General features: G+C 36.5%; 4 protein-coding genes across 6 annotated transcripts in view; 1 reads left to right on the forward strand and 3 right to left on the reverse strand.

Moving 5' to 3' along the window:
• Positions 1–1,602: 1,602 nt before the first annotated feature.
• On the reverse strand, positions 1,603–2,683 carry LOC107571550 (retinoid-binding protein 7-like). The gene is made up of 5 exons (XM_016257876.1): positions 2,581–2,683; positions 2,252–2,430; positions 1,877–1,978; positions 1,752–1,784; positions 1,603–1,662 (listed from the first exon to the last, which is right to left on the reverse strand). Exons 1-5 carry the CDS (start codon positions 2,651–2,653, stop codon positions 1,603–1,605), a joined length of 447 nt encoding a protein of 148 aa, XP_016113362.1. The 5' UTR covers positions 2,654–2,683.
• Positions 2,684–4,228: 1,545 nt separating this feature from the next.
• Positions 4,229–8,172, reverse strand: nmnat1 (nicotinamide nucleotide adenylyltransferase 1). 2 transcript variants are annotated; one of them, XM_016257059.1, is made up of 5 exons: positions 7,954–8,172; positions 7,444–7,579; positions 6,240–6,423; positions 5,880–6,010; positions 4,229–4,900 (listed from the first exon to the last, which is right to left on the reverse strand). In XM_016257059.1, exons 2-5 carry the CDS (start codon positions 7,556–7,558, stop codon positions 4,506–4,508), a joined length of 825 nt encoding a protein of 274 aa, XP_016112545.1. In that variant the 5' UTR covers positions 7,559–7,579; positions 7,954–8,172; the 3' UTR covers positions 4,229–4,505. The 2 variants fall into 2 exon arrangements, with proteins under 2 accessions (XP_016112545.1, XP_016112536.1); XM_016257050.1 differs by having other exon boundaries at positions 7,444–7,596.
• An 82-nt stretch (positions 8,173–8,254) lies between these two features.
• On the forward strand, positions 8,255–12,024 carry LOC107570802 (protein LZIC-like). Of its 2 annotated transcripts, none has more exons than XM_016257072.1 (8): positions 8,255–8,444; positions 8,827–8,934; positions 9,010–9,145; positions 10,899–10,997; positions 11,083–11,178; positions 11,273–11,354; positions 11,445–11,528; positions 11,605–12,024. In XM_016257072.1, exons 2-7 carry the CDS (start codon positions 8,834–8,836, stop codon positions 11,501–11,503), a joined length of 573 nt encoding a protein of 190 aa, XP_016112558.1. In that variant the 5' UTR covers positions 8,255–8,444; positions 8,827–8,833; the 3' UTR covers positions 11,504–11,528; positions 11,605–12,024. The 2 variants fall into 2 exon arrangements, with proteins under 2 accessions (XP_016112558.1, XP_016112563.1); XM_016257077.1 differs by having other exon boundaries at positions 11,445–11,505.
• Positions 12,025–12,732: 708 nt separating this feature from the next.
• The window catches only part of LOC107571559 (calsyntenin-1-like), a 23,960-nt gene continuing 9,225 nt past the window's right edge, over positions 12,733–27,467 (reverse strand). Inside the window, exons 8-18 of the mRNA XM_016257884.1 lie at positions 26,908–27,029; positions 26,321–26,483; positions 24,450–24,500; positions 22,506–22,663; positions 21,537–21,685; positions 21,111–21,349; positions 19,958–20,128; positions 19,630–19,775; positions 17,822–17,957; positions 17,218–17,402; positions 12,733–16,085 (exon numbers count right to left, since the gene is read on the reverse strand). Of these exons, the coding sequence (XP_016113370.1) occupies positions 15,897–16,085; positions 17,218–17,402; positions 17,822–17,957; positions 19,630–19,775; positions 19,958–20,128; positions 21,111–21,349; positions 21,537–21,685; positions 22,506–22,663; positions 24,450–24,500; positions 26,321–26,483; positions 26,908–27,029 (1,709 nt within the window). The 3' untranslated portion in view covers positions 12,733–15,896. The remainder of the gene's footprint in view (positions 16,086–17,217; positions 17,403–17,821; positions 17,958–19,629; positions 19,776–19,957; positions 20,129–21,110; positions 21,350–21,536; positions 21,686–22,505; positions 22,664–24,449; positions 24,501–26,320; positions 26,484–26,907; positions 27,030–27,467) is intronic.

Here is a 27,467-nt window from a genome sequence, read left to right on the forward strand (position 1 = left end):
GTATTCCTTGTTTGCTAGCTACCTATGCACATACAGCACACAATGTTAAAAATGTTCTACATTATGAACCTTAACCCAAAAACTTTTAGCTTCATACGCTGTAGATAATTGTGACCCTGCCTGTGGAAACCCAGCTAAAGTATTTTTTTAAAACCGTGGATTTGCTTAATAAAAGCCTCCTTTGAGATCGTTTTGACAGACATGTTTATTGTGTATTATTTTCAACGTGTTTATTGCTAAGTTTAGTGTGGCAAAATAATTAAATAATAATTCGCGTGCAGTGTATCTGGTTGCCATGACAACCTCACGCGCTTCCTGCTGCTGCTCTATGTATTCAGAGTATGAATTTGTATATTTTCTATAGCAAAACTGAAATGTGTTTAAAAGTGCGACTGACCAAATCGTCCGGCTCGGTTTTTTTTAAATATCAAAACATTATTTATGCATTTGTAACTACAGTTTAAAGCATTCCATGTCCCTCTAAGCTGCATTAACATGTGTAAATACATCTAAATGCCACTTCATATGCAACTTCTGCAAAGATGAATTTGATTGATACTGATTTAATTTTAGTAACAGCCTAAATGTATTATTATTATAATTGACTGATTAAATGTATCAGAATTTGACTCAAAAGATGATGTACACTTTTAGAAAAAATGGCTTTATAAGGTAAGAGTGCCCATACAAGTTAAAAATCTATTTTAAATGATTTCTATCACTGCTGTGAACTGACCACACAGAATATGAAGAATATCAAAAACATTAGGAGTCAGCTGTCCACGGTATCATTAAGATATCAGCACAATAACACACTCAGCAAAATATCGTCTAATTATCTTTATCGATAAATCACAGAAAATATTGAGATATTATTTTTTGTCAATATCTCACACCCCTAGTACTGACAAAATGATTTGCAACAGTCGCTTTGTCACGCCCAGTGTAGACGGCCTCAAACTGTTGGTGTATTTCTCTCTCTTTTTTTTTTTTTTTTGGCTAGTAGAAGTTATGAATGGCCGGTAACTTAAAAATGTAGTAGCCAAATTGGCTGGTGAGTGAAAAGGTTCATTTCAATCCCTGATTACAACCCAGTATAGTATAACCTGTATCATAGTTTATTGCGCAACAAGGGACATTTAAGTAATTGACCAGGTGTTGAATTCCAGTTATTGAATGAATAAAGTGTGCATATTTAGCTGTAACATACATAAACAAAAAACTGTAAATCTTAACAAGATTATAAAAAAAGAAACAAAAAAATAAAACTAAACCAGTTACAAAATGTTTTTTAAGTGTTCAAAAAGAGGCACAGTCCTTAATTAGTCATATTCTGGTGAAATAATGATTCTGGCTTGCAGAAATACAGAAGCACATTACAGATTGCTAAATGTCTGTAAATGTGCTTCTTGTATTACATGTAAACATGATTAGGCAATGGTGGCACAACTATTGACAAGATGCAGTTTCCAGTGAGTAAACCGCTGTTGACTTGAGTTCTGTTTGTTCGTGGTCTTATGGCGCCCTCTAGTGGCAATATACATCATGCTCCTAGACACTCAGGCTCAGTCTGCAAGCCTCTCACTGATTGCAATTGATTAGTCAGGCTTTGAGGCAGAGGTTGAAACTCATGGTTCTTCTTCTTGCCTCATATTCCTCTGACTTAGAAGTGTAAACAACTTTGTTTACATCAATACACCTTTTCTCACAGCAAGCGCCACAGCAGGACCTCAAACAACCCGTTTGAAAACCTGCTTGCAGACTTGATCTTCACAGTGCAACTCCTATAATGGGGTTGAGAGGTATGATTATTAGTGCATTACATTAACGTGTATTACAGATTTTTATAGTGTAAGATGCTTAATTTCACACTTGCCAAATGGAGTTTGTCGTCCTCTATCCAGTGTGCCCAACCTCTGTTCTTCTTCTCGCCCTTTTGAATGCACACCAACTTGTTCCCCTCCCATGTCACCAGAGACTACACCAATAGATTTAGGTTTAATTTCAAACAGTGCATTAAGTGCGTTCTCCAGATCATCTTTTCAGCTAATATTTGTATTCAAACAGACTAAAGGGCTGTCAGTGTTCGTGTGTAGTAAGACTGTCATGAAATATGTTCTATTGAATGTCATGAAAATAAATAAATAAATAAATAATGTAACATTTCATTTGACCATGTCCTTGTTACATGTACTACTTACTATAGTAATAACAGTAAATTATGTGTTGCAATAGAATGATAACACTCTACCTTGCAGTGTCTGTCATCCAGCGCCTTGGTGAACTCTACAAACTCCTCATTGACTCTGAAGGAGAAAGTGTAGTTTCTGAAGGTGCTGAGAGTCTTGACGACATATTGATCCCCCACCTGCTCGATCACTTTATGATGTTTTAGCTTCAGGGCGATCTTGCGGGTGTACAGACTGATCCCTGTGAGAAGAGAGTTTAGAATCTATTATTGCTGACATACATAAAAAAATTGAATAATATAATAAATATAATAAAACATGCAATTTGTCAGTTTTAGCAACAGAATTATGAGCAATTATTAATTTCACAGGACAAAGAACGCACTCTTACCTAAAGCAATCATGTATCCCTCAAAGTTGACATTGCTCACCATGTCCCAAGTACCACAGAGGCCTACAGGCATTTTGTTAACCGTCTGCAAATGATTCCAGTAGAAAACAAGGAGCAAGGCATGACAGACAGAAGGATTCCCAGCACTTATATGTGTTGATTGCTGAGTGGGCGGTGCTTAGTAGTCTACGTATTCTAATTTGCACGTCGTCAACTCTTTAAAGGTCATACCTTACATAAAGTAGAACGTGTCTGGCAAGTGTTTATGTGGAAATAGTTTGGCAAAACACACCCGTAAACACAATAGCACCTGTTCAGACGCTAAGTAAGTCATATAAAATGAAACGCTTGATAAAATAAGCGGTATATTACAAAATCCTATAAGATATTCACACTCATTTTACTTTCGTTAACTTCGTTTGCATGCCTTCCATTTTTCTGTTCTTCCTTGTAACTTGAACAAAGGTTCCTAGCAGCAAAAAAAATTAAAAAGTTCCATTACTGTCAAGAGTAAAGAAAAAGTAAAGAGACCGAAACTTATTATTTTGAGCATGTGAGGATGAATAAGTGTTAACTACAACTGAATTAAGTGGCATTATATGGATGAAATAAAATGAATACAAATAATTATAATGCAGGCTATCATGGATCATCTGTTTAAGCTTAAGACATCTTTTGTAAATCACATGACTGATTAATCAAATCGGATCACAATAAACAAAACTACAATGTGTTAAATGTGACTTGAAAGTGCACATTAGGCTACACCTGCTCTGATGTTTTTATTACATGCAAATGTCATCAACCAAAGTGACACAATCAGTAAAAGACCCATTCATTTGATCAATGAATGCAAAATAAATCGTTCATTCGTATGAGTTTTGTGAGTCAGGGAAACTCGGGTAATGTCCTTTTCATGTTTAGTATTTCTAAATTTGACCAGGTCACGAGGACATGCCTTAGGGAGAATATAGATGACAATGGATATGTTTAAGTGTGACCTTCACAGGAAGGCAGAAAGGAAGTTTCTGTGGTAATCATGTTATTCCTGGGAATTCCCACTTTTATTTAGTCTATGTGTGCTAAAACAAAAGGCCTCATATATTAGCACTGATCTAACAGGTCATGTTTTGTAACTATGGAAAAGCTTGTAAGAGCTTCACTGTCAAACTCCTGATGTCAGCACTAAAACACAAAGATAAAAAATATCTGATGTTTAAATGCACAGAGCAAATGTTCTCACTTGTCAAATACATGACACTGAGCAAATGTGGCATATCATACCTTCACAATGACCCTTAACCTGTTATAAGCATTTTGTTTGAAATATTACAGATATGTGTTATAATAAAAAAAAGAGAGGTTACACTTTACTTGAAAGGACATTTAAGTACTGAGTAATATTAATTAAATTCATGTACTTACTATATGTTTAGGGTTACTTGCATGTAATTATGCAGAATTCATTGTTATTATAATCATAAGTACATGAAACGTGTAACAAGGACACCTTAAAATAAAGTGTTACCAAAAGAGAAAAGGATGATTGTAACCAGATTTTTCATTTATTAGCACCCAAATGGAAGAACATTTATTGGAGGCAAACAGTGAGCTTAAAACTCAAAAATAATTGATAAAAATTCCTCTTCTAAAAGTGATTTTCTATGTTTGGCAGTGAACTACAATAAAAGTAATTATATGAATGTATCAACCTTTATTAAAATCAAATCAAATAATATTTTACTAAATGTATCCTATATTATTCATGATACAATGAAAAGCAATCACTCACAACCAAATGAGTTCAAGGAAGCAAAATGAACTATGACTCAAGTGTCAGTCAAGTTCTGTGGGTAACAGACCAGCCCTCCACCAAAGACCACAAACAGTACAAGAAACTAGCTCAAAAGCAGCAGAACATCAGTCTAGTTAGTGCTGGTGTATTTCTGAAAAGGGGCAAGGATAGCATCAGCATTCATCTGCTCGCTCTCAGCGCTATACAGACTGTGTTCCTGAATGTAGCGCACCACAGGGTCAGGCAGCAGGTAGAGGACACTCTGTCCTCTGCGTAGGGCACGGCGCACATGGGTGGCTGAGATCTCATTGGTCACCCATTCCCGAACCATATAGATGTTCTTACGGTGTTTGTATAGCACATCAGACTGATTGATAAACTTCTCAGGGTCACTGCCACATCTGGTGATGCATGCCACACCGTAGCGGCCCACTATCTCCTCAATGTCCTCTGGCTTCCAAAGGTTGGGGACACCAAATGACTCCAGCACATCAGCACCACACAGGAGGTTCAGGTGAGGGGTGTCTAAAATATAGATTTATGACAATGATACATATCATATTAGTGATACTGACTGCTTTGATCATGGATCTTTTTATGAAAGTCATGAGTCTTGACTTGAAAAATTTGCTCCTTTTCAAAGCCATTTGGGCAAGCCAACACTATATGTTAATTACAGTATGGCTACGCTGTTCTACTGCAACTAAATGTTATTAAAAGCATGAAGACAAGAGTACGTAGAACATAATAGAATGGCGTAGCAAAATTAATTATATTTTAGCTTATTTAAAAAAAAAAGTTGCACTACCGTTTAAAAGTTTGAAGTCACTACGATTTTATACTTAAATTATTATTCGAAATTAAAACATAATCAGCAAGAATACACTGAATCAAAAGTGACTGTAAAAACATTTATAATATTACAAAAGATTTTTTATTTCAACTGAATTCTATCCTTTTGAACTTTATATTCATCAAAGAATATTTTTCCACACACATTTTACAGCACAACTATTTTCAACATTGATATTAAGAAATATTTCTTGCACGTCAAATCAGCATATTAGAATGATTTCTGAAGGATCAAGAGACACGGAGGCATCAAAGAAATGAATTACTGTTAGGACCAGTTACTGCTGTAAAAATCAGTGCTTACTGCAAAATCCAGTAGGAAACACTGGTCTGTTCTCAAAAAGCATTTCTCCTTTTTCGCTTCATTATTTGCTTCAATTCTCACTTATTACACCTATACATTTGCTTCAAAGTGTTCCACTTGCAGAGGAATGCTGTCAGACAGTGCTGAGAGATGCAGATTGTGCTGAACTGTGTAAACATAAATATAACTCGCTGTACATTGTTTCTCTGCTGTCCTGAGGGCACAACGGCCGTTAATTTAATTGCCTGTTGTAAGGTATTGTGACAGAGTGGCATTCTAAGGTAAACACCCTTTTAACCGCCCTGAGCAGTAGGGACATTTATCCTATGAAGGATTATTTTATCATACCTTCTTTTGTGTTAATATAAGAAGAGCTCTGACAGATGATTGTATTTTGCTCCAGCTTTCTCCTCTTCCCACACCTCACTGTATCCACATCATCATTGTTGTTCTCGCTGGAAATAAGTTCTGCATGGTGCCTAGTAAAGATCAGAATGATCTGATTAAATGTCAATTTGGCATAAAACTTGACATAGTAGCACATCAAATATGACGTCCAACCACACAAGATCAGATGTGATATGGAACTCGTGCAAAAATAGAAAACACCACAATACTTGCAAAACAAAATGGGTGTGTCAGATTTATCTTTCACTTTACCCAAAATGAAACGTTCACTGAAATCACGTGATCTTAAGATGTTCCCACCGAACTACTTTGGCTGTCTCCACCCACTCCGTCTGCTGGCTCTCCCAGTCATCCACTGTGATCCAATCAGAGTTCTGCGTGGCTAGTCTAGCCATCTCTAACCGATGACAGGCTTCAATCAGACCTTTCTTTTTGTAGCTATCTCCAACTGGAGAGATTATGCCTTTCACCACTCTGTATCTTCCTAAGTCCACAAAAAAGTTATGTATGTTAAATATGCATATTTGATGAGTGATAACCAGTGTTGGGGGTAACGCATTACAAGTAACGTGAGTTACGTAATCAGATTACTTTTTTCAAGTAACTAGTAAAGTAACGCATTACTTTTTAATTTACAAGAGAATATCTGAGTTTCTTTTTCAAATAAGTAAATTTACGTCGGTACAGTGGAATGCAGAAGAAGACATTTCAACACACTTCAGCAATAAAAAAAGACACACGAATGTTTGTCTAGAGTAATTTGTGCTTATTAGTACGGTTGAACTGAATCATCGAAGGCCAGAAGCAAAGACATTGCTTAATAGAATGGGCATAAATACATAAAGGATATTTGTGTTGTTTAACATTTAATTATTGCAGTAACATCTTCTGATTTCTCTCAACATGGGTACAGGAGAGCTGTCAATCGATACATTTGAAAAAAAAAAGTAACTTACGCAAGTTATATTTTTGGCTTTTATATTTGCCAAAAATATAATTTTTTTATTTTAAAAACAAACAAGCAAGCCCTGTCCAGATTTTAAAAGTAACGCAAAAGTAACGTAACGCATTACTTTCCATAAAAAGTAACTAAGTAACGTAATTAGTTACTTTTTTAGGGAGTAACGCAATATTATAATGCATTACTTTTAAAAGTAACTTTCCCCAACACTGGTGATAACACAATAAGGCATAGTTCACCCCAAAAATAACATTTTGTCGTCATCACTTGTTCCAAACTTGAATGAATTTCTTTCTTCTGCTGAACACAAAAGAAGATATTGCAAAGAATGTTAGTAACCAAACAGTTGCTGGTAGCCATAGACATCAATAGAATTGTTTTCTATACTATGGAGGTCAACTGTTTGGTTGTTCTTTTGTGTTCAATAGAAGAAATACTCATACAGGTTTGGAACAACTTGTGGGGTGAGTAAATGACGACAACATTTTCATTTTTGGGTGAACTAGGCCGATACCTTTAACACATTATTAATGTAAAACATACCAGTGTCTTCAAGGTGATCCCGAGCCAGTTCGAACATACGCAGGTGCATGTTTGTGATGGGGTTGAAGGACCCACACGCCAGCAGCACCACTTTGGTTTTCTCTCGTGATGACATTGATCATATAAAAAACGCTGTCTGCAGAAAAAAGTAATCTAGATAAAAATACATAAACAACATATTTTATATATAACACACATATACAAATTATTATTAATAATAAAGCGTTGCTTCTGGAGGTATTGTTGTTGTAATTAAATGTAAACTTATATATATATAAATTAAATGGATATCACAACTAAAATCTCGTTTCATGTCTCAAAAGTGTAGGTAACGTTAGTAAGATTTAGCATTACTACTATAGTTCATGAGGAAACAGTGTAATAAACAACTAACGTATTCTTAAAGATTCAAACGGGTTTCGAAATGATATTCTATACAATAAAACGCCATTTCACAAATATGCGCAATAATATGTCATGAAAGCAGGACTAAACGTGTTTACTTCTTACCAATTCAACAAACTCGTCTCGTGCTTCCTATTTGTCTGACTGCGGTGTTTCAGTCAAACTTCACCGACTTTATTAAACCAACAGATGCAGCGAAATCTTGCTCTATAGTAAACAAACAGCAAGACCGACAAAATGTGAAGTTCTTAAAATATTCGTCTTTTTTGCCTTGTAATACCAGTGCTGTGGAACAAATGCCGAGTGCGGCGTGTTGGGTCGTTCTTGAACGATTCGTTCATTTTGCTGAACGAGACTCAAAGGTTCGAGTCGGTAAAATGATCCGAACTTCCCATCACTAGAATGCGCAATTCATACGTGTTCAGAGTGTGTTCGTGATAATCAACTCTGCGCAGAGTCTACGCAGAAAAGCCATTGGATTTCTATTGAAGATAAATAGCGCTAGCTAACCACACCTTAGCAACTGGACTTAGGAACTTAAATCTTTTTGTTATTTTGTCTTTATCAGTAGGACGTTTTTGGAGGTAAAAGTACGGGTGAGAGTTAAGTTACTACTTGATTCACGTAAAACCACGTCGTTTAGGACTCTACAGTTCGTACATTTGTTTGTGTTGATATATTTTAGAGCAAGCTAAGCTAGCTGCGCAGTGAGAGAGAGTAAAGCAGGGTGACAAATGAATTTGATTTATTTCATGTATTCATGTATGTGATACCAGACCTGTCATGGTTAACCAAGATTAAATAACATTATTTACCTTGATACAGCCAACAATGCATACTAATTCTGATCAGTTCAGTTCAAATACCCGTGTGGATATCGCATCACATCAGCTGTGACATTCACATATGTAGCAACAGTAGGAAATGTCATGTTTTGTATGAAAAGATGTGATTTGTGTCTGTTATTCATTTCAAAAGATAAAGAATGGCTTCTAGAGGGACATCAGAAACAAGCAAACTGAGACAAAACATGGAAGAACAGCTGGACCGGTTAATGCAACAGCTTCAGGATTTAGAGGAGTGCAGGTAATGGCATCCCACCAGTTCTCTGTAACACACATTCAGTTACATGCACAAATGTGATTATTTATTCTATTGCAGAGAAGAACTTGAAGAGGAGGAATATGAAGAAACCAAAAAAGAGACACTAGAACAGTTGAGCGAGTTCAATGAGTCATTAAAGAAGTTGATGTCTGGGAATATGACACTAGTTGATGAACTGGGGGGAATGCAACTGGTAACAATTTAGATTTTATTTTATTAAAGTTCATATGTGACCCTAGACCAATAAAACCAGTCATAAGGGTCTATTTTTTAAAACTCAGATTTGTACATCATCTGAAAGCTGAATAAATAAGCATTGATGTATGGTTTGTATTATAGTACAATATTTGGCCGAGATACAACTATTTGAAAATCTGGAATATGAGGGTGCAAAAAAATCTAAATATTGAGAAAATCGCCTTTAAAGTTGTCCAAATGAAGTTCTTAGCAATGCATATTACTAATCAAAAATTAAGTTTTGATATTTACGGTAGGAAATTTACGAAATATCTTCATGGAACATGATCTTTACTTAATATCCTAATGATTTTTGGCATAAAAGAAAAATCGATAATTTTGACCTGTACAATGTATTGTTGGCTATTGCTATAAATATATCCCAACAACTTATGACTGGTTTTGTGGTCCAGGGTCACATATATACAGTGGGGCAAAAAAGTATTTAGTCAGCCACCAATTGTGCCTGTGGGAGCAATTATTAGAAAATGGAAGACATACAAGACCACTGATAATCTCCCTCGATCTGGGGCTCCATGCAAGATCTCACCCCGTGGGGTCAAAATTATCACAAGAACTGTGAGCAAAAATCCCAGAACCACATGGGGGGACCTAGTGAATGACCTGCAGAGAGCTGGGACCAAAGTAACAAAGGCTACCATCAGTAACACACTGCGCCGCCAGGGACTCAAATCCTGCAGTGCCAGATGTGTCCCCCTGCTTAAGCCAGTACATGTCCAGGCCCGTCTGAAGTTTTCTAGAGAGCATTTGGATGATCCAGAAGAGGATTGTGAGAATGTCATATGGTCAGATGAAACCAAAATATAACTTTTTGGTAAAAACTCAACTTGAGGAGAAAGAATGCTGAGTTGCATCCAAAGACTACCATACCTACTGTGAAGCATGGGGGTGGAAACATCATGCTTTGGGGCTGTTTTTCTGCAAAGGGACCAGGACGACTGATCCGTGTAAACGAAAGAATGAATGGGGCCATGTATCGTGAGATTTTGAGTGAAAACCTCCTTCCATCAGCAAGGGCATTGAAGATGAAACGTGGCTGGGTCTTTCAGCATGACAATGATCCCAAACACACCGCCCGGGCAATGAAGGAGTGGCTTCGTAGGAAGCATTTCAAGGTCCTGGAGTGGCCTAGCCAGTCTCCAGATCTCAACCCCATAGAAAATCTTTGGAGGGAGTTGAAAATCCGTGTTGCCCAGTGACAGCCCCAAAACATTACTGCTCTAGAGGAGAGCTGCATGGAGGAATGGGCCAAAATACCAGCAACAGTGTGTGAAAACCTTGTGAAGACTTACAGAAAACGTTTGACCTCTGTCATTGCCAACAAAGGGTATATAACAAAGTATTGAGATGAAATTTTGTTATTGACCAAATACTTATTTTCCACCATAATTTGCAAATAAATTCTTAAAAAATCCTACAATGTGATTTTCTGGATTTTTTTTTCTCATTTTGTCTCTCATAGTTGAGGTATACCTATGATGAAAATTACAGGCCTCTCTCATCTTTTTAAGTGGGAGAACTTGCACAATTGGTGGCTGACTAAATACTTTTTTTCCCCACTGTATATGTGTGTGTACAGAATTTAAAGGTATAGTTTTTTTTCTGTAAAAAGACATCTAGACTGATGTCTACTGGTATAATTAATTATGCATGCTGAGAGATCATTTATGATTGCAAATATTTATCAGGCGATCCAAGCTGCCATCAGTCAGGCATTCAAGACGCCAGAAGTCATTCGGCTGTTTGCTAAAAAGCAGCCAGGGCAACTGAGGACAAGACTGGCTGAGGTGACAAGCACATGTTAACATTTTCAAATATGCAAATATATATGCAAAGACTTAAATATGTTCATATGATACTGTATGAATTCAGATGGACCGGGATGTGATGGTTGGAAAGCTCCCTCGAGATGTGTACACTCAGCAGAAAATGGAGATCCTCACGGCTCTGAGAAAACTTGGCGAGAATGTGAGAGGGCTATTACGGACACAAATACTCTCTCATCTATTTCAAGACTCACGTTAAACCATTTCTGATATCTGTAAATTGTTTGAATGCACAGCTGACAACAGAGGATGAAGCGTTTCTTGCTGCAAATGCTAGTGCCACTCTGAGCCACTTTGAGAAGGTGACTGCGAGCCTTGGTAAGATGAGAAGCAGCTAATTATGACTATTGAAGCGTATTTTGCTTAATAAATACCTCTTCAATAATCAAATGTATCTTAACTTTTTAGGATCTGAAGATAAGATAATGGCATTGGCCAGTTCTGGAGTTGGGAAGACCCCGGCATAAAGGTTTACTTGGATTGACATTTATTGTGAGTGTGACTTAAATGCTGTCCGTGCATTTTACAGTAATTTTTTTTAAACAATGGTTGCAATTTGTACATTTAGGAACAGAACTGTCAGATGACATCTTGTGGCCACTCAACCTAAAGTATGTACATTTGGATTCATCAGACAGTATTGTATACATCCTATACATTTTATGTTTGATTGTATATTTTGATTTGGGTACAGTGGAAGAAAAGTGTTTACATTTATAAAAGCTCATTTTAGAATAGTTCTTATTTTCTGAATACAGAGAAGTAAGATTGTCAAAAAAAGTCCAGATTTTTTTTTTTAACCCTCTGGTTGTAGTGTAATTTATTAACCTTATCATCAAGCTGTTGCCAATAAGCCTTTTGGTACTAGTATTTGATAGTGAAACAGACTGTAATTACTATGCATTTTAATTTGGTTTGTCATAACTTTTTTTAAGCAGTGTGATATTTGTAAATACTTTGTATTTGAATATATTCGGTGATCAACATCTTAAAAGTTGTCAGTGCTTCGTCTTTTCTCTCATTACAACTTTTTTTTTTTTGCAATGCATTTGGTTGAAAAAGATCAAAAACAGGTTTAATCTCTGCCAATTCTATTACAGACTGGATTGTGATATTTGGAAAATCTTTATATGCAAATGTTTATAAATCTTATAAAAAAACCTCCTAATTCCACACTTTCATTTTAGTATGACATTAGCCGGCTTCTATATCTTCTCTGAACCACTGAGACGTTTTATAGATATGAATATTTTTCCGTTTTCAAGCATTAGGTGGCACTATAGTCCTGGCAACATTACCGTGGTCTGTAATTCACCTTCATCATATAGAGGCCTCATTAAAGATGAAATACATGACGAAAGATCAAGGAGAATGATTGAAATGTTTCGGATATAGAAATATTTTTTTCCTTCAAGCTTTAAAGAAACAAGGATGGTAGCAGCTTTTAAACTGTTACTCTACTATTGATTATTTGAATTTATATACATATACACATTTAAATACTTTGTGTTTATGTGCTGTGTATACATGTACATATAAAAATGAAAATATTTTTTAAAATCACATGCATACACATTACAGTAAATATAATATGCAAATACATTAATTCATAAAAACAAGATTGTGCTAATGTAAAGGTAAACATAGACAAACTGCATATAATTATCAAGCGAAGTAATCGAAACTCCAACACAACTTTATTCCCATCTCATCCTTTATTTTGTTCATGAGCAAGCATCGACTTCACTATAATTGTTCCTCTGAATAATAGAAAAGTGAATGAGCTGGAAGGCAGCATCCAACAGTTCTACAGCATCCCCAATTTTCATTTGTAGAGCAAAAAAATTAAAGTAATTGAAAACATGAACAATGACCACCGAAGGCTGTAAATCTGAGATGGCTAATCTTTGATTCAGTAGTATCGCCAGTATCCTGTCCTATCTACTCCACTCCAAACCCACAGTACCATGTGCCAGTTACAGGAAATATTTATATCTTGTGTTATACATGCAAAGACAATGCCCCATTAGACACCCATCATCTGCAGCCATTCACACTCAGCACAGACTGCTGATTTATTATGGAAAGTTTCTGCGCCAGTGTCTTAAAATCACATTGTTTGAAATGCAATTCACATGATTTTTTTCCCTTGAGAACCTGCAGATGAATATTTGCATCAGGGGAAAGGAGGGAAGATACAAACAATTGTGCGATTTTCGGTACAAACATTGATTATACTAAATTTGGTCTCATGGAATGGTTTACATCGATCAAACGGTTTGAGAATACACTGTGAGAGACTATTATTACATTTGTGTGAGAAATCATGTATTTGCTTCTTGTGAATTTCATGCTGCCCTCTACAGCGTTATCAGGAGATACACCTTTCACTGTACACATATTGTTAAACTCATACCCACGTATGCTGCCTATAATAATGTACATCTTTTCGAAGTGGATTTCCTCAAACATGATTTAGTACAATATTCATTGATGATACAGTATGGACCTATTATTTTTCTCTACACATCAACATGAACACAAGACGTCTACTGTATGCAGGACAATTAAAACGTCCACTCTTGATAAAACTAGCTGATCATCCCGAACAGAAAATTCAATACCTGTAAGAAATCTAATATTAAATCATTATAAAATGAGAAAATTGCAACAACTAAAATGGCATGGATGAGTGTTTGGTTAGTTGTGTTATTATTAATGCGCTGTGATAGGCAAAAGGCACTCCCAACTCCACCAGCTGAATTTCTGGACCTCTTTTTAAAAGTCCTGTCAATTTTGAGGGGGAACCTGATGACCAAAATATGTAACAAAAATGAAAACCTACAAGAAAAGTCTCCCGTCGCCCTTTCATGGGTCACAAAAATAGACCTTCTCGACAACTTCCCGCATTGTACCTTTTCTGACATAAAATTATATTCATACCACCACCAGCTTAGGCCTTAAATGGAGAATATTCATGCAAGTAAACAAAAACATCTAAATGAAGTACCCTAAAGCTTCACGTCCGTCTTTACTAAACAATCAAACAACGTACAATCGCCTAAATAAATAACATTCTTTTTCGAGCCCGACGGGAACGGAATATTATTATTTTCCCCAATAGTTAATGTTTTTCGGAGGGGGTGCATCCCGAAATGTCCAATCACAGTAAGAAAACGAAACAATGACATGATTCTGAGAGCAACTACGAAGAGAAATGACCTGCAAATCTGGAGTAGATTGATAGAGTCACCAAAAAGGAATAAAAGTTTACCAAATGTAAACAAATATCTTTACACAACTCTACAGTACAGTTCCATGTACAAAAAATCCAACGGCCATACTGCAAAAATATTTTATGCTTTAAAAGTTTAAATTTGTTTCTTTTAATGCGCTGTGACAGGCAAATTAGCCCTTGTAATGCTTTTAAGGGGCCTTGAAATGACAAGAATAACACGGGTTAACCCTGAATTTGAAAAGAAAAAAAGAAAACTTTAAAAATATAAAATTAGGTATATATGAAATAAAAATCCCCCCCCCCATAATTTTGTTCAGTAAAGTTCATAAAACTGACCATCTCAAGCCAGTACTTTAGCAAGAGGTCTGTCAAAACAGTACACAACAGACCTTTCAATACTCACATTGTGGATAAATCACCAGCGCACCCGTTTTCCATGTCGTTTCAGTCATAAATGTTATTCAGACTGGGTTATGAGAGTGCTGAGTACTGTGATTCCAATTGGTCTCCATTTATTACAGAAAATACAAGCACTATCACTTAAGAATGGTTTAAATAACTGCGGTGTGCCTAAACTGTACAACAGTACCACGCGAAAAAAACAACAACTGTATATTCATCATCCGAATGTGATTATTAGTCCCCAAAACGTTACTGAATTTAAAAACATTGAAGCCTTGGTGTAGCATTTGTGCCATTGCAAGCCCAGCTAGAATTAGCATATGTAAAGCCAAAGCACTGCACTACGAAAACTACGAAACAGAACGGAACGAAACAAAAAGATGCACACCCACCTCCAAGAGAAAAGACAAAAAGAACAACACTTTGCCACAGAAGCCTCAGCCTCTGTCATGGGTTTCTCTCTGTGAAGCGGACATCTTTTAGTACGAGCATGAGATTTACTGAAAGTTTCTGAAACATGCTAAGAGCATCTGACATAAATATTCTACAGCAGGTGCTGTGTCTTTTTAAATACCGGAAACCATTGGTTAGGCTTTCACTAACACACTGACTAATTACATGGTTTTGTCTTATCTACAAAATATCAAAAAGCTGTTGTTTTCTTCCATACCCAAGATTGCAAATCTTGCCATGCAATATAAAGTGATCGGAAAGCATTTTCCTCAAAATTCCTGTAGCAAATCAACCAAAAACGTCATGTGCAAGGAATATACATTAAATCATTCTCGAAGCTCAACTTGAAAGTAAAAGTGCAGGGATGTGTCCGTACAGAGCTGAAAAGAAAATGCAAACGGAGGCCAGGATTCCCTCGGATAGGACAGAAAAAGATTCAATAAATTAGGAACTTGTATTGAGATAGCTGTGATACTATACTACACTGAATACCACCACGATAAGATGTCGATAGGGAAGCCTCGGCAGGTGGAAATGAAGCGGACTGCAACACCTGTCACGACAGACACCGGATATATTCGCATCTATATTGTACATATATTGTATAATCGTTTAGTTTTCAGTGTTTTCCGCGTTTATACGCATGGCTCCTTAGGTAGGGGGAACATGGGCGTCCCTATTGGCAGAGGGATGTGACTGTGCGTGAGTGGATTTGTCATTGTGTGTGTGTGTGTTCGTGAGTAGTGTGTACTGTGTGCTCAGGAGGATCAGTAGGTGGAGTCGTCCCACTCCAGCTGCTGCTGTCTAGTCGAACCCTGCTGGTCTTCCTGTTCGCCGCCCTCATCCTCACTGCTGTCTGACTCCGCACTGGTGATGTCGTCTTCCTCTTCTCCGTCCTCGCTCTCTTCCTCTTCCTCGTCTCCTTCTTCTTCGCTGCTGTGCTGATCCTCATAAGTCTAAGAGGAAGAGAGAACTGAACGTTCTTCATACTGCATAATAGACATCTACGGATTCATTCAAAAGAGTGGATTTATGAGCAATCAAATTTTTATTAAAAAAAAAAAAAAAAAGGGGTACCCAAACTTTTTTGTCAACTGAACCCCTAATGTAAAGTACTGAAGCACCTTGTGAGATTTTAGGTCAATATTTCAATCATTTAACAATAATTTTAGGTTCACAGTTCACTGATGTTGGTTAATGACATGATATACAAGTAAAAAGATAAAATATTTAACCTTTTATAGTAAGTGTTTTATTTTGATTGTTTTTATTTTAGAATAAATTTGATTTATATAGGGATTTGGCTAAAAAAATATATTGTGATTTTGCCATCATATATTGCGATTTAGATTTGAACTGCGATATTGCATATTGCTGCTGCTGAGATATCTAGACAAGGGAAATATATTAAATATATGTATATATATATATACACTGCTTTTTAAGTGGGAGAACTTGCACAATTGGTGGCTGACTAAATACTTTTTTCCCCACTGTATATACATACACATATATAATATACACATACATATATATATATATATATAAAATAGTGATTATATAATTTACATAGAGTTTGGTAAATTATAAGGTTATATAAATAGTGATTATATTACGATATAACATTATAATATAATCACTATATAGTATATGTTTATATGATAATATATAATATATAATTATTGGATTTTAAAATATATATATATAAATATTTTTTAAATTCTAAAATATAAACATTAAAAAAAAACTGTAAATTTAAGATGGAAATCAAATTGATTTCAAAAGTGAACCAATAATTTATTCCAAGCCTCTTTAATGGAAGTCTGTGCTTTATGAATCACATCAAATGATCTCTTTATAAGTGCAATATTCCTGAAATGACTTAATTTATTACTACTTACAGCAAACATAATGCAAAAATAGCTGTTTATAGTTTATCGAAAATGCATATTAGCAGACAATTGAACAGGAGGAGGAGGGATGGTAATAGGTACATTGAGTTTTTAATGGGTTTAGTCCTATGCTGCATTAACTATGTATGAGTTCTGTAAGAGCACTGAGCGAACAAGCTCTGTTTTAAGAACACACCTCCATTGGGTTGACAGTAATGGTGAGGGCAGAGTCATCCCAGTCCATCTCGTTCTCTTTGCCATTTTCCTGGTCCCTCATGGTGTGCTGGTGGGCAGCACGGATACGGAAGACGCCCAGGATGATCATAAACACCAGGAAGCTCACACACACAACGATAACAACAGTGGCAGCACTGGGGACAACTGTGAAGAGTGGATGGACACAGATTAGCATTTGGTATTTAGGGTGAAAAAAAAACCTAAAAGAGGTTGTCTGAGGTGTCCCTCACCGACTGTCCAGATGTTGTAGACCGCACTTGTATATAATCCCTAAAAGAGCGCCATTAAAAAGTGCTCCATAACTGCCCTACTTTTTAAATTGACTTTAAGCTGCAGAAAAACTCATGAAAAGAACCTGAATTCAGTTTTGAGCTCAACATTAAACATCTTATTCGTTTGATTACAAAGTCTGGATTATCTTTAATGAGAGATTAGTGCAATAATCTAGGAAAGATACTGTGAGAGATGAAGCAGCCAATGAAACGCCTTTATCTCCAAGAGAAGCTGAACAGATGGATCAGAGGAGGGGAGGAGAAGGAAATGGAGGGATGAAGAAGAAATACCCGAGGCCTGATGCGTGTTGGCCAGGTTGTGTCCAGACAGGTCCATTGAAGCGTGCTGAACTTGGTTGATGAACTGAGGCTGTACCATAGCGTTGTTAGCATGGTCCATGGGGTTGGCTGTATGGATCACATTGACCTGATAACATAAACAATAAAGACGGTCACACAGCTGGCATCTGTGTACATTACAATACAATCCCATTTATCTCTTTATATCCTTTGGCTTACTTTGATATAGACTTGTATATAACATTTTTATATAAACAGAACCCTTAAACAAATAACAATTGATTTTCATACAAGCATTTATATAAGTATATACATAATGATAAAATAATAATAAAATGCGCATAAGACCATATATAAAATAAAAACTAAAAGCGTAAAAAAATAATTCATAGAAAATTATTTAAATAATTTCATTTCAATCTACACACTACAGTTGAGAAATTTGGTAACCATAAGATTTTTTTTTTGTTTAAAACAAGTCTTTTATACTCATCAGTAAAAACTGTTTTCCATCTGAACATATTTTAAAATGAATGTCTTCAGTGTCACATGATCCTTCAGAAATCATTCTAATATGCTGATTTGGTGCTCAAGAAAAATGTCTTATTATCAATGTTGAAAACAGTTGTCTTGCTTAATATTTTTTAAGAATAGTTTTTTTCAGGATTCTTTGATGAATGGAAAGTTCAAAAGGACAGCATTTATTTCAAAATAGAATTATTTTGTAAAATTATAAATGTCTTTACTGTCACTTTTGATTTATTATAATTATTATGTAAGGAATAATTGACAACGGGCCGTTGAATTATAAGAAAAATAATGCACACTCGAGGTGGTGATGCGGCCACGACGCAAAGCGAACCTCGGGTGTGCATTATTTTTCTAATAATTCAACGGCCCGGAGTCAATTAGTCCGCTTATACTACGGTTACCACACCTCAAGACATCGATCAGATGATATATTTAAAGGGATTCGTCCGGTTTTTGTACTTAAATCGCTATTGTGAGTAGGATTATTTCTTCCGCATCTCATCCAACGCCTCTTTTGCTAGTTCCAAAATGTCATTTTAAAGCTGGTAATGGAGGCTTGAGCCATTGATAGCATTCTAATGCAGTTATTAATGAAGTTATTAGAAAGAGAGCGAGAGAGACAGAGACACACAGAGAAAGAGAAAGAAAGAGAGAGAGAGCTTGTGTGAATTAGGCTACCTCTGTGCGTCCCTCAACAGTGTTCTGCAGCAGCATCTCTAAACAGCGCTGTTATTACCTCGCTAGTGAGAAATGTCATGTGTAGCCTTTAAGTTGCTACACTATATAGGCTAACTGATCAAATCGTCAGGGCAGCGCTGACAACACCTTTTTGTGCAAACTGCATGACCGTAGTGTGCGTGTGATTGCAGTAATTCCTGTGTGCTGTATAGGTACTATATGCTAATTTCCGTTATTAGTTAACTATGCGAAGTGATATGGAACTGTAATGCGGTCAAGAGAGCTGCCTGGAGCTACGTTCACCGTGTGTTTCCCTGAAAATAATTGCACACCTCAGAACATTCGTCAGCCAATCAGATTCAAGCATTCAACGGCCCCGTAGTATAATATAATTTAATACATTCTTGCCAAATAAAATATTAATTTCTTATAAAAAAATCTTACTGGCCCCAAACTTTTGAAAGGAAGTGTGTATATATACCGTTAACTATAGTAAATATAACTGTAGGTACCGTGGTATTTTAGTGGAACATTTTAGTGAAGTTAATAAATGATTGTTTACATTGAGGACAGTGTGTGGTCAGCCATACCTCGACTTTGAATTCATTGCTGATGTAGCGGCCATTGAGTTCAGAACAGACGAGTTTAAACTTCCTGTCAAACAATGCCTCTGTGTGCCAGTTCCTGTAGCGGATCAGATGCAGGACCTGTTCATAGTTCACCATGGTGTTAACCCCTGTGGGCAGAGACAAGCTTTAAGCATTTGTCAAGATTACAGTACTGATGCTTGTAATACTATTAGATCAGCCATTCAGCAAGATGCTGGATATAAACTACCATTAACAAATCACACAAATATAATCCAACAGATGTGTGCAAATATATAGCAGCAGTTTGTTGATGTAGATGGATGAGTACCTGTGATGACCATGCCCACGTTAGAAGAGCTCATCTCCAGAGCTCTCTGCTGGATTTGGGCCAGATCCACCTCCAAACTCTCATGATCTCCATTCAGTTCATCTCCCACCACAGTCACTTCACACGTGTCCAAGTTATGCATGATCTCCTCAGATACCACCGTCTCTTGCACTGCCAAAAAACAAAAAACATTCGTCAGTAAGTTAGAGCAGAACCTCTCTATTTGATTCAATTTAATCTTGGAAAGACTTGAATGTTCAGAAACAGTCCACCATGCAATTTTATGGCAAATATCGATTGCGAGGAGTAAAGTAATCTGTAAGAAATACTTAAAATGCACTAAAATTTAGAATAAAAAACATTAGCTAAGACAAAACCTTTTAGACTTTCTTTCATCCCAGAATCCATTATATAGACAGCATCAATATTTCTACCACTTATTGGAATATAAACATCCAAAATATTGCTCAAAGAAACCGTTAAATCATTTGCATTTCCATTTAATATGCTTTTCCAAATCCATATAACATCCTCTCTTGTGTAGAACACAAATGTGACCCTGGACCACAAAACCAGTCGTAAGGGTCAATTTTTTGAAATTGAGATTTAGCCATTATCTGAAAGCTGAATAAATTATCTTTCCATTGATGTATGGTTTGTTAGGACCGAGATACAACTATTTGAAAATCTAAATATTGAGAAAATCGCCTGTAAATTTGTCCAAATGAAGTCCTTAGCAATGCATATTACTAATGATCATACATTTTTGATATATTTACGGTAGGAAATTTACAAAATATCTTCATAGTACATGATCTTTACTAATGATTAAGTAATAATATCCTAAAAATTAACGATAATTTTGACCCATGCAGTGTATTTTTGGCTATTGCTACAAATTTACCCATGCTACTTATGACTGCTTTTGTGCTTCAGGGTCTCAAATGGCAAACAGATCTGGAATAAATTATGACAGAATTTTCATTTCATAGGTAACTGATCCCTGTAAGTTGTAGCCAATGTGGAAACTACTCCTAGTCAATCTGTTTTCTGCTGCTTATCTTACTATCTAACTTCCTTTCTCTTTCATGATCCATTTCCCCTCTCTCCACCTTTCTCAGCAAAATATGTGAATCTCACATTCCCAGCGTACCTGTGGGATCATCCTCGCCTTCGGCCTCAGTCTCAGCTTCCACCTCCACCTCACGGGTGATGGTGCTGACGATGCGCAGCTCAGGGAAGAGCGTAACGCCCTCCGTACTCTCAAATTCAGCTGCTCCACGGGCAAAATGGTCAATTCCACTGAGGCTGATCTTTGGCTCCTCTGGCTGGAGAACCATGACGTAGCCTTCAGAGTCAGGCACGGAAATGCACGTCTCCTCATTGAAGCATCTGAAGAATTACAAAGGAATGTAAATTATAATATATTCATCATTATGAGTGTGCTAAAAGTATGAAAAGAATCATTCTGTTTCATTATTAGCTTTTCCATATACTGTGTTATTCTGGAGCAATAATGTTTCAAAGTGGGCGGGGCTAGCTAATGTGAAGCAGCTGAACTGAAATTATGGAAACTAACTTGACAGTGGTGGAGACGCGCAGATGGCGGATTCCTGGGGTGGGGAACTGCCGGGAGTTCAGGTAGGAGATGTGCTGCATGACTTTCTCAAAGCTCTCAATGTCATCTCCCTCCAGGCTCAGAGAAGACTGGTTGGGGTTGAACTCCACCTAGAGAGAGACAGAGAAACATACATCCATTTGGTTAACCTTGGAAACACAAATTAAGATATGTTTAATGAAATCTGCTCTATGTATGTGTATCTATCATTGTTTAGATGTTAAATTGATTCCGTTTAGAACATAAAGCGATCACATCTCTTCACAAGACTTGTGTTAAACTGCACAATTCATATTGATTCATTTTACTATGCCTTTATGAACTTTTTGGATCTTCTAAATTTCGGTTACCTGGATTTTCAATGGAGGGGCAAAAACCTTTATTGTTTGTTTAAAAAATACTTTAATTTGTGTTTTAAATAGTAACCAAAGTCTTATGGGTTTAGAACGACATGAGGGTGAGAAAAATGACAACAGTTTAATTTTTGGGTGAACTATCCTTTTGACAAAAATTGTAAATATTAAAAATATTTTTGGGGAATTAAAATGAGGCTGAAATAAATAAAATAAAATAAATATTAGATGAAAACCTTTAAAACAAAAAGTTCAAGTACTTAAACTATTAAAATTGCTAAAAGTATAACTGAAATAAAAATAAATTAAAGCTATATGGCAATATTAATAATAAAAACAAAAGCACATATCAAAATTACTAAATTTAAAAGAAAACTGAAAATACAAAAATAAAAGCTATTTCTAAATATTTATAAACACTATAATAGTATATAAATAGTACTAAAATAACACTGTAGGAGACCCATGAGTATTTTCACAAAGCTTGCATATGTTTTGACACTTACGCAAGGTAGAGCGATCATCAGTTTTTAAAACTTCACCTACATAGCCCAAAACACTCCAAGCAGTCACTCACCTTCACAGCAGAGGCTACTTCCTCTGGAAGCTGCACATCAAGACCTTCCTTGCAGGTGTAGAGGCAGTCGATAACTTTCTTGTTCTCCAGTTTGCCGGAGCGGATCATGAGTCCAGCTAGGTTTCCCCGGAAGTACTGAGTCATGCGGGCGCTGCCACCTACACAAACCCGGAGGGGGACAGAACCTGTTAGATACCAAGCTCAAGCATGCACAGTGTTCACAGGCCGTGTGACTGATGCTCATGCATGTTAAGTGTTCGGTGCTGGTGCAGCCCAGTGTGTCACACAGGATGATGGATGACCTGATTCAGGCCTGCGGCCTCATGCAACTTTTGGTGGGAGAAAAAAGGCAAATAAATGGGAATGAACACAAAATGAGGCAATATGATTGAATAAAATCTACACATATTTCTAAATGGTTAATGCTATGTGTTTTTGAACTGTCTTGTTATCAACATTCACGGAATAGGTGACCCAAAAAGGAAAATCTGGTCATTATTTTTGTTGTTCCAAATGCTGTATGAGCGTAATATTTCATAAAACATACAAGTAGAGATTTTTTAAGAACCTTACGCTGCCTGCTTCTAACAGTGACCACATCTGTCAAGCTCCAAAAAGACATAAAAACTCACCAAAATGCATCATGAATGCCGTCTGAAAAATGATTAGCACAACCTTTCAGCAAGATTTTTTTATGTTTTTGAAATATTTATTTACATTTATTTGATCAAAAATACTACAAATAATACTAGAATTTAAAATATCTGTTTTCTATTTTTATACATTTTAAAATTTACTTTATTCCTGTTATGGCAAAACTGAATTTTGTCACATGATCCTTCATAAATTACTATAGTTGTGGATTTTTTGATGAATAGAACGTTTAAAAGAAAACCAGTAAGTTGGAATATAATTAAATGTGTCTTTGCGGAATAAACATTTTAAATTTAATATATAAATTTTTTTTTACTGGCCCCAATGTTTTGAACAGCAGAGCATATTAATTATTTTTTTTAAATAATTTATTATATAACAGATTAAGAATGAATCATATTTTAATATTCATAATATTTTTTTTATATAATTTTAATATTATGATGTAATCTTTCCCTTCAACAAAGTTCACAGTTAGCTCTCAATTCACTTCCAAAATTCTAAATGCTGAAATTACAAGCTTAGTTACTACCCAAAGCAATAACCAAAAAAAAAAAACTTGGACAAATGAGTCATATGGATTATTTTGTTTGACAGTTTGACAGAAATTGTTGTATGGAAAAGCACTGGGTAAAAATGTTATATACATTTGAAACAATAATTTTCATTTTTGGGTGAACAGTCCCTTTAAGATGAAAATGAAAGCGTAACACTGTATGTACTGCAATGTCCTCTATAGTATGACTGTGTCTGAAGGACAGAGAGATGCGGGAGCGGTCAGAATGACCTCAACAGTAATGTGACACTGAGTGATGCTGTAAAAAGGAGCTCTTAGAGGCAGCAAGGTCACAGAGAAATGAGAAATGAGACACTGTCTGCTGCGCTGATACCACTGGCATAAATAATCCTGCAAACCGCAGCAAGGAATGCAGCCAAACCCTCTAATTTATCATAAAAACATGCAGATCCCTAAGGTCAGTTGGACTTGTTTTGCTTGTAATATACTGTCTGCTGTGTACTTCTCCAGATCTGGAAGCAAACTGAAATTAGATGGAGCTGGACTGATGAATTAAGAAAACAGAATGAAGAACAAGACAGGCAGGGTTTATGACATGGCGTCTCTCGACTCAATTGCATCATGCTACAAATGTAATGCCGCTGCAGACAGAAGCTGTGCATGAACGGTCCTCCAGCAGCCTAATGACACGCTGCAGAAGAACCACACATGTGCAGGGCGTTAATAGACGTGCGTTTTGACTAATTGGTGTGATCAGAAAAGACAAGGGCAACCTGTCAAAGGCTCTGAGAGAGTCTCAGTATCATTGGCATGTCCTGAGAGGTCTGTGGAGGTAAGACAGAAGAGCAGGGAAAGACCAGGGCTTAATAAAGTCAAGGAAAGAAAGTCACTTGATACATGTTGTCATGCATTAAAGACCCCCAAGAAATACTTATAATTCTAGAAAGAATTTGTTGAACACTATATAAATATTTTGTAATTGATTAAAATGTAATTTATTTAAAAAATATCAGCTAGCTAACTATTCTTATTATTAGTTTTGTTGGGGAAAGTTTAAAAGTATATTTTGGGCAACTGTAAAGGCCCTTTCACACCAAAAGTGAAATGAATAAGCCTCAGGCTGAAGGAAGTGCCTCTGCACCTCACTCCCTATTTCTCTCAACATTCGGACAGGAGGTGTTAGTGAATAAATGGGAAAACAAAATAAATTGTGTTACTTATTTGAAAAGTAACTCAGATATTTTTCGTAAATTAAAAATTAACGTATTACTTTACTAGTTACTTGGGAAAAAAGTAATCTGATTACTTAACTTGCATTACTTGTAATGTGTTACCCCACTGGATATAATAATAATAATAATATATAATAATAATAACAACAATAATAGTAAAAATTCCTAAAAATAGGGTTTCGGTTCTTTGTGCTTGTACCCTAAAAATAATAATAGTATTTATTTTTTATTAAAGTGGTCATATGATGCTGCTAAAAAGAACATTATTTTGTGTATTTGGTGTAATGAAATGTGTTTATGTGGTTTAAGGTTCAAAAAACACATTATTTTCCACATACTGTACATTATTGTTTCTCCTCTATGCCCCGCCTTTCTGAAACGCGTCGATTTTTACAAAGCTCAACGGTCTGAAAAGCGAAGTGTGCTCTGATTGGCCAGCTATCCAGTGCGTTGTGATTGGCCGAATACCTCAAGCGTGTGATGGAAATGTTACCATATTGTGATGCCCTGCATCCAGTGGGGACATAATTACAGATTATAATGACTTATACTGTCTTTTTACGCGTTGCGTTGCATCGCGCCGCGTAAACATAAGGAGCGTCCGGCGGGCTTGCGGCAACCACATGTGACGACCCCGGGCTGGACTCTGCTTCGTCCACGGTGAAAGCCGATCCAGCGATCGACAGCGTGAAGTTGATTTTTTTCCTCAGCGACCAGCACGGATCAACTCCAGGCATGACGAAACGGATATTGTCTTCTTTTGGAAGACCAAACAAAGTAGTTTCGCTTTCACAACGAAGCACACAGCGCCTTCACGACATGGTGGCGGCAGCAACAACAATACTACAGCGAGAATAAAAGTTACGCCTTCTTTCTTTGCGTGAACATTTGGGCGGCGTTATGCAAATCTTCCCACATCGTGACGTAGACATGTGGGGTCGTGTTAGAACGAGCCGTTTTAGGTAGGTGTGGTTAACTCTTAACTTTTATAAAGAATATCTCTTTGGATTTGAGACTTTAGTCTTTGCAACTTTACAGATCTTCTTTATGCACCAAGAGCTTGTAACACTCCAAAGAGAAAGGAAAAATTTAAATCGCATCATATGACCCCTTTAAACTTTTGGAAGTACACTAGTATAAAAAATTAAATGCAATAAAAGCCACAAATCGTTTTTAGATTAAATGAGGTCTTTAAGATTATCTAAGATTATCTGACATGTGTCAATAGATTTCGTCTTACATCTATGACTGGGGTTATGAAATAAGCATCTCTACAAATTGCAAAGACAAACTGCTTACTAATATAGAGCATGCTTGAATTTCAACTGCAGCTGGCGACAAAGAGGTTTCAAGTCTAAACCTGAGGTTGCATCATTGTGTGAGGAGAATCAATAGATCATTAGCGAGAGTACCTTGCCAGCAGCCGCCGATGGTGAGCTGGGTTTCGATCTTGGAGGCATGCAGAGGGTAATCCTCCGTGACCAGGAAGGGCTCGAAGGTGGCACCATCCACAAACAAAGTCACTGCAGGGAACTCAATGTTCAACACGTAGTGATGCCATTCTTTATCACACACCTGGAAGGAGAGATACTTGATCAGGGCCTCTGTTTAACTACAGACTGCATCAGCTGAAGCATTCAGAAAAACTTAAATTGTGATTTAGATTTCGAGGACAATATATGTACCTACCTAAATGTACAGTTAGGTTTGCTTAAAGCAGGTAATTTAATGTTTTTAATGCTAAGGGCCCTCAGTTATGATGATGCTCTAGCAAGGAACCCCCTTCCTAAAATATAACTTAGCAGGCATATATTTTCGTGCATTTTTACTGTGCAAGAAAGGTAGAAAGTGTAATATGGGCCATTTGGAGAGAGAATGTTAAGTATGTTTATGCCCTAATTCAACACATGAGGTGACCTATTCATCACTAGCGAGCTAAACATAACACAAGGGGGTCTTTCAAAACTGAGTCCTTCTGAAGGGGCTCAAGTTGACTCACTTGATCGAGTTTCCAGTGGAATTCAGCTGGTTTGTAGTTCTCCGATTCGGTAGGCTCCTGACGCAGCAGCAGCACAAGACGACAGTTGTGTACATACAGAGAGTAGTGGTGCCTGTTCATCTCTGCAGAAAACACAAAGACAGGAATAAAAATCACACTTCTGTCAATGATAAGTCATGTAAATATGCTTGTTTATTATATGACAGATGCATGTTACAATTTTGTGAGGTTTCCCACACTTAAATGCGGATAATAGATTTAGTATGCATTGTGCTGCACTGTACACATGTCTCAGTATGCATGGATTGCTGCAGCCCCACTCTCCTAGAAAACAATGAGCAACTTTCCATAAACGGGGGCATAACTGTGACGTAATCAGCCTTACATAAGGGCCAGCTGATGCGCTTTTTGTAGCGCAGGGAATTTTGCTTCAATGACCAGAGTGAGATCATCGTGTGAGATTCCCATTTCACAGAACTACCATAAGCAGCCTTTTCATAACCTTCAAAAATGTCATGAGGCGCTACTCCAGTGAAAGTTTTACAGCATATATATATATA

Source organism: Sinocyclocheilus grahami, unplaced genomic scaffold (genome assembly GCF_001515645.1).
Source record: "Sinocyclocheilus grahami isolate Dianchi unplaced genomic scaffold, SAMN03320097.WGS_v1.1 scaffold29.1, whole genome shotgun sequence".
NCBI classification, from domain to species: domain Eukaryota; kingdom Metazoa; phylum Chordata; class Actinopteri; order Cypriniformes; family Cyprinidae; genus Sinocyclocheilus; species Sinocyclocheilus grahami.